Raw genomic sequence first — 7,811 nt, forward strand, 5'->3', positions numbered from 1 at the left:
ATTGTGCAATTATGAAATTTTCACAATTTTGTATTATCGTCTTTCATTTTTGCTGGTGTGCTTTGTCTGTATGCCTTCTTGTGCTTCTTTTTTACATGTGTTTTTGACTTTATATTGAATAAAATTATAACACAATGTTTTCTACTGTAACTGACATTTTTACCTAGAATGTCTGTTTGTTTTGTGCACACATCTTTGTCAATACAATGGAATTTGATGCAACTCTCATTAAAGTGAGAGTGAGAGATTTAGGCCGTGTCCACATTGACCTACACTCAATCTTGTGTTAGTGTAACTCACACATAAACTAAACACAATTATTTTCCGATTGATAAAACTCAATGTTTACATCTAGAATAAATCCTGTTTTGTCTACATGCAGTTGATAGTCGATGTAGGCCTTGTGTAGGTTAAGTGTACACAAAACAAGGCATTCAGAACTCTAATTTTCCCATGTATATTTTAAAAAGAAGCGAAGTTCATATAAAATTGATACTTAGAACACTTATTCATAAGTTATTTACAGAAATATTTGTCTAAACTTGATATATTTATTTGTTATAAAAACACTTTACGTAGCCTTATTAGCCCCTTGTCGAGACAGACAAGACTAATCCATCATAATTGCCGAACACATAATTCATTTGAAAAGGTCTTCCCGAATCGACTGGACGTACACGCAGTATAGAGTTTGCTCCTCCGTGAATATTAATAAATATTTGCACGCACTTCTGTCAGACCCCTGCGCATAGTTTTTACATTGACTATCATACAACTTCTCCATTATTAAGAGCATGGAAAGCAGAACAGTTTAACATGCTTAATGACAGCTTTATGCATATGAAATTTGAAAACAAATGTACAAATCAGGGAAGTAGTAATAAACCTCTGAAAATATATTTCCATTGTCTTAAGCTTGTTAAATTAAACCTGTGCTTATTTGTTCATGTTAGTCGTGTCAAGAAATGCAAACTTAAAAAATTATAATCAGCTGTAAGGACTTTTGTGATTTTTTTTCCATATCAAACCAATGCAATAAATCTATGCATCAATGAAAGAACAATTAATCAAATCCTTGGATAGAATAGATAAAAAATCAGTATAATTTAAAATGAATTTTATTATATAATCTTATTCATTGAGGGAGGACAACTTCAAAGGCAGTCTATCTACTAGATTATTGCACATGATCCGCTCCTATTCCTTCTTGGAACGTACGCATTTCTTGTAGGAGCAGGTATATCCTCCACAGCAGTCCTTGCTTCGTTTACAAGTTCTTTCCTGACATGACTTGCAGTTCCCGATGACACAGCTCGATCCATAACAACAGTCTCTCGTCTTTTTGCACTTTCTTGGGAGACATGACTTGCAGTTTCCTGAAACGCAGCTAGAGTCATCACAGCAGTCACGGGTCTTTTTGCATTTTCTTGGGTTACATGACTTGCAGGATCCGTACACACAACTATAACCAATACAACATTTATTTGACAGGCAACTATCGCCATTATTCCCGCATTGTGGTGGAGTTGGTGATGATAATTGTATTCCCCTCTTGACAAGTCTGAAAGATGGAAAACGGCGTTTCAAAAGCAATATCTTACAAGTATAATTTAGGGTAAATTTATCAGCACAATTTATGCATACATACAAATAGTTATTACAGTTATTGCTGGTGTTCACTAAGTAAACAAGTGCATTGTATTTTATTGGTCCTAGGATTTGATACAAATTATTGTTAATTGCATTTTGATATTGTAAAATATTATCTACAAGTCGCAATAATAAGCTGTCTGTCAAGCGAGCACAGTTAACGCGCTTTAAAATTCTTGTAAAGAGAGTAATCAAAGTCAGAGAGACGTTTTGGGCCCTTGTTTTTTGTTTTAACTGTCGAGTTGTTTTTGTCTTGCTTTTTATCAAACCATTTCGTTACAATTGTAATTGATATATAAAAACGACTACATCTGTATATTTTACACGTTTGAGATACATTTGTCCCCATAGGTACTTATATGTAAAATATAAGTTCCCAACCTTCTCTTTTGATATACAATGTAAAAAAATACAATCATACTATCCCATTCTTCAAATTAAAATCACACTTACTTGTGAGCTAGCTCATTTTCCTCCATCATTACTTCTTTGGCCATGTTTGCTAGAAGAAAATATTTTAGATAGTCATATTCATTATCGTGAAAATCAGAGTTATGCCAAATTTACTTTAAAAAACGTTTGTTAGGTAAGTATTCTGAATACGCAATGACCACTGCACAAAAGTCATTTTAAGTTGCCAATGATGTTTATGGTTTCAGTCGTTTCATTAACATAGAAAAACACCGAAGTTCACAATTTCAAAATTTCGATTACAGAAGATGTGGTATGCGAATCAGTGAGATGACTCTTCATCCACGTCACATTTTTTAAAAGTAAACAAGGATAGGTTACATATTCATTACTTGTAACGTGTTTTGTATTTCACGAAGTAAACTGTCTGTTTAGGAAACGTTATACATGAAATTTAAAATGATTTTAACACTTTTAACAAATACTTCAAAACAGCTATGAGAGGATCATGAGCTGCAAACTGTTTTTCTAATTTTTTTCCGAAAGACTAATCTAAATTGTTGTGAAAGAAATTATGTATCTTTTCCCGTAAATCAAATTGAATATTCTAAGTTAGTCACATGTATATATATATGATATACTAATATATTAAGTCAATTATCAAACAACACACACGTAAAAAAAATACAATTACCAGTGGAACAAATGCGTATTTACAGCAAGACATTACGAATATTAACAGATAATTCTCTTGATAATCTATTTACCTCCAACAAACATCAACAACAGACTGGCAACTAAACCAATGGAAACCTTCATTGTTTGTATCTTGTTTCTACAAGGCACTACAAAATACATACATATTTCTTAATAATAAGTCTTCATGGTAACAATTCTTATTTTTTTTTTGAAAAAGATGTCTGACTTGATTTCTTATCAATTATTGTTTCAGTCTGTTTTTTCTCCGCCTTTTTGGCACACACTACTCGCTGTGAAAATCTGCATCTCATTCAAATACAATTAGAGGAGTTGTATGACCTGTTCAACAAGTTTAATATTTAGACATGTTAGATGGTAAAAAGTCATTTAAAAAAAGTCCTAATCAAATTGCAAAATACACAGACAAACGCTTCGAAAAACGTTCCTATTTCTGGTTTGGTACACGTATTATCTTCTGCAAAAACAGTTTTATAGCTGGCTAAACTTCAAACTTTAATGACAGCTGCAAAATTATGTGCATTTACAACAATAGGTGAAAAAAAACCAGACATCATAGGTAAACTTATAAAAAAAGAAGGGTACAGCAGTTATCATTGTGTCATAATCTTAATCACTATTATCCAAACAAATATTGCGTACATACAATCTGTATCAGCATACATAAAAACCCCAAAAAATACGGAACAATTAATAGTTTGCAAAGACAAATTAAAGAACAATAGAACATGTTGTTAAAAAGAAAAGTCAGTACCTCGAATAAATAATTTCCTATCTATTGTTTACCTACTATGCATGCTAGCATGACGGAAATTGTACTTACATTAGCAAATGTGGTTATCGCTGACAAGAAGACTTCTAACTTAATATCCACTTTTCCGGCTTTTATACCAGATGTTTACGCTTATTGAATTTAAAATCTACAGAAAAATAGTTTTGTATACATACTACTGCGTCGATGTTCTGGCTTCTCGGCTAGTTATAAAACTAGTACTAACCGGTTCAGCTTACACAGACATGTACAAAACACGATTACGCAATTCAGATAATGCAATGGTGAATTTGGGACGTTAATTGTCAGATGAGGTAAATCTGTTTGACTACACATAAAGAAACTCTTGAGTTTATAAGCATTGATTGATTTGTATACTTGACTAAAGACATTCCGACATTAATGTATTCTACATTGTGTGGCTAATACGTATGTCCTGGCTTTCCATTGAGGAATATTATAACAAGTATAAGTTCAACAGTACCATATTCATTCAAACTATGACAACGTATAAAACAATGTTTAAATCAAATACAAAAATACCTGCAGGATTTTGTTTGCCCTAGATTTATAATGATTGGTGGAATTACGCTACATATATTGTTGACTCATGTGTAGAAAAGAGCAAATGTATATACGATAAGGAAATGCACAACTTTTTAAATTTGTAAAATTTGAATCAAATATTTATAAACGGATTTGTATTAAAGAAACATCGTGCACAATTAGTACAACTCACACATGGACATTTAACGTAAATTACATGCCAAAAGAAATATATAATGAAAACATGTGGGTCTTGTTCTTATTGAAAATAGTTTCGGATTTTTTGTTATATTTTAAACGTAAAATATTCATACCATCCGGTTCACAAACCAAAACCGAAGGATCTCTTAATGACGTGTAAATTTCGATAACATTCACAAAATTGAAATAGTATTATTTCCGCCTTTATTTCAATACCACAGTTTTTTTTGTTGTTCTGGTGGTTATTATGTCCAAACCTTTGTGTGGCCTCCTATTAATTAAGAAAACACAATACATGGTGTTTTAACGTACTAACTTGACCAATTTATTTCTCAGAGTCATTAATAATGTCTTGACATGTAATACAAATTGCTTATTGTTAAGATTGCAGGTTGTTGAGACATATGGAACATAAATAAGAAAGTGTAGTAGTCGACAATAAAATTGTGTCGCGTGTTTTATAAAAAGAAAAGTCCTTAATGTAAATGGAGGTACACCCAAAAAGCATCACTCTTAAAGTTAACATACATCTGTATCATTGCAGAGATATTTTATAAGCAACTATTTGCATTTAAGAATAGACACATCTTTACCTTGTGCTGAAAGAACCATGTTGTGATATTTGTCTAACAAACTTTTGATTTTGTTTAATCGGGTCAACGACTATAACCCTGACAAAGTTGAAAGTCATTTTGGGGATATCTACGGTCGCTGTTTTTTCAAAACCTAGAAAGTGCACTTTATTTAAAATAAGTATTAACCAATTTTTGTCAACGAAAAGATAATTATAATTCAAAATCAATCGGTTTTAATTTTCATTTTTATTTCATTTTAAACTCGTTTTACATCAAATGTAAAAGTTATAAATGGCGTTGTATATATACACACTTAATCCTTCTTGGTGGAACGTACGCATTTCTTGTAAGAACAGTTATACCCTTTACAACAGTCGTTGCTTCCTTTACAAGTTCTTGCTGTACATGACGTGCAGTTTCCGTAAACGCAACTAGAATCGTCACAGCAGTCACGGGTATTCTTGCATTTTCGTGGGTTACATGACTTGCAATTGCCGTAAATGCAACTAGAATCATTACAGCAGTCCCGAGTAGTTTTGCATTTTCTTGAGTTACAAGATTTGCAGATTCCGTAAACGCAGGTATTGCCAGGACAACACGGACTATTCTTGCAATTAGCTCCATTGAACCCACATGGTATTACACTTCTTCTTTTAACCAGTCTAAAAGAAGAAAGGTGTGGGAATGTTTTAAAGATGAACGATATATTATCAAAAATTTCCTACTGACAGAGATTATTTACAGTAAAGCTTAATGTAAGAAACAACTATTTTATCAGCATATTTTTAAGTTGATCCATACACATAATGATAAAAAATAAATAATACTTATCTAATGGGAAGTTATTTTTTTATCATCCCTGTTATTCTTACGGCAGTAAAATGTTACATTGTAATTGCATGCATGTACATACAAAAGATGTGGTATGCTTCTCAATGAGACAACTCTCCACAAGAGACCAAAAGGTCAGAAATTGACAACTGTAAGTCACCGTATGGCCTTCAACAATAAGCGAAACCTATACCACATAGTCAGTTATACTAGGCTCCGAAATGACAAATTCAAATAATTCAAACGAGAAAACTAAAGGTCTAATTTATTTATAAAAATAATTAACGATAAACAGATATGTAACACATAAACAAACGACAAACACTGAATTACAGGCTCCTGACTTGGGACAGGCACGTATAGAATGTGGCGGTGTTAAACGGGATCCCAACCCTCTCCCTAACCTTGGACAGTGTTGTAACAGAACAACATAAGAACGAACTATAAACATCAGTTGAAAAAGCTTTTACTCCTCAGATGGATACAAATACTTCACAGATTTGACGTTGCCGGGTACTCTTATATTCCAACAAAAAGACACTAAGTACAGGTCTGAAAGTACTCGCAGTTACTGACAACCAGCTTAAAGCCACTAACAACTAATTAAAAAAGCATGCATCTAAAAATAACTTATCAATCAGTACACATCAAACGGATTTAGTGTAAAGACATCATAAACAGTCAGACAAACCTCGACCTTGTGCAATGCCAAGATACAGGTATCGACAGATTGTAGATCCATGAATGTGTATATGTATATAACAATAATATTTAATTTGCTTTTGAATCACTGATAAGAAAATCAATACTTATATCAAAAAAAACAATATTTAATGATATTTAAATGTGTTGAATTGATAACCTTTAAGAATAAGTTTTCGGGCACGGTAAAAAACCTTTCCGCAAAATTGAGGATGGCAGCATGTAGTGTTTGAATTGAATAAATCAGGAAAGTCAGCATATAGCACTTGACTTGAAAATATTTCAAAATATATGAACTGTGTTACATAAGATGTAGCCTTTTCTAATCTAAGTAATGTTAACTTATTTATTCATACAATTCATATGTTATATGCTACACATCATGTCTTTAAAATTATAGACAACGTCAAATGTTTGAATATTTGACTTAATATTTTTCTTCTACGCTATATTTTTTTTTCCTTTTGGTTAAATTCAAATAATGTGACGCTTGTGCTAATGAGCCTCTTATATGTTTAAAGAAATACACATGTCATAAAATCAAGCAATAGGCTTCGTGGATTATAAATCCAACTTACTTGTGAGCCAGTTCATTATCCTCTGCCAGTTCTTCGTTGGCCATGCTTACTGAAAGCATAGAGTAATTTGTATTTATTTTAGTATCGACATACACTAATATAACTATAAAGATATAACGATATAATCAGATATTACATATTTTTTGTGGGAAACTATTCTAAATTATTTGAGATGCAAACAATTTGGTTTAAGTTGTTTCATTAGCGTATAGTTGGCATCTTTCACTATTTTTAATTCCTTAAAAAGACACATTGCTTTTTTTATATTTCATACAGATGACTACCTGTAGAAGTTGTTTTATCAGTTGAAGTCAATGTTTGGGTTTTGAATATATGAATAACATCATATCTGAAATTACTTTTTATTAAATCAGTTTTCCAACAACAAAAACAACAAAACAATTCATAGCTAAACATTAACAGTCTTCAACCATGTATAAATATTTAAAAAGATTGGGAAAGCTTTAGATTGTATTAATTATCGAAAGTTTGTAACTAAAATTGATAGGAATAAATCAAAGATAAATTTTCGCCATTAAAAAACCAATGAAACCACCAAAAAAGGTGTTTGGCTCGGAAAATCTGTATGATCATGACAAAAGGCAAGAACAATGTACATAAGGGAGATACCATTTAATTGTTATGGGGGGTGGGGGGTGGGGTAGGGGCTAGGATGAAATTTGAAAAAAAGGCAGGACAGGATTTTGAGTAAAAAAAAAAGGTAGGATGAGTAACTGGGCAAAAATAAAGGCAGGATGACAATTGTTGTAAAAAAGTCAGGATAAGCTAAGAAAAAAAAAGGCAGGACCGAGTAGACTGAAAAATAAA

General features: G+C 31.9%; 1 protein-coding gene across 2 annotated transcripts; it reads right to left on the bottom strand.

Moving 5' to 3' along the window:
• Window positions 1-1,102: 1,102 nt before the first annotated feature.
• Window positions 1,103-3,857, bottom strand: LOC143083398 (uncharacterized). Of its 2 annotated transcripts, none has more exons than XM_076259649.1 (4): window positions 3,727-3,857; window positions 2,829-2,906; window positions 2,104-2,152; window positions 1,103-1,561 (listed from the first exon to the last, which is right to left on the bottom strand). In XM_076259649.1, coding segments are annotated over exons 1-4 (492 nt in total). In that variant the 5' UTR covers window positions 3,728-3,857; the 3' UTR covers window positions 1,103-1,197. The 2 variants fall into 2 exon arrangements, with proteins under 2 accessions (XP_076115764.1, XP_076115765.1); XM_076259650.1 differs by having other exon boundaries at window positions 3,602-3,845.
• Window positions 3,858-7,811: the final 3,954 nt, after the last annotated feature.

The sequence above is a fragment of the Mytilus galloprovincialis genome, chromosome 7 (assembly GCF_965363235.1).
Source record: "Mytilus galloprovincialis chromosome 7, xbMytGall1.hap1.1, whole genome shotgun sequence".
Taxonomy (NCBI): domain Eukaryota; kingdom Metazoa; phylum Mollusca; class Bivalvia; order Mytilida; family Mytilidae; genus Mytilus; species Mytilus galloprovincialis.

What these genes read in the sequence shown, in the direction of transcription:
- LOC143083398 (XM_076259649.1), bottom strand. An exon ending in GTTGTTGATGTTTGTTGGAG is followed by an intron (nt 2,153 to 2,828) that starts GTAAATAGATTA and finishes ATTTTCTTCTAG; the next exon opens with CAAACATGGCCAAAGAAGTA. An exon ending in GAAAATGAGCTAGCTCACAA is followed by an intron (nt 1,562 to 2,103) that starts GTAAGTGTGATT and finishes TCCATCTTTCAG; the next exon opens with ACTTGTCAAGAGGGGAATAC.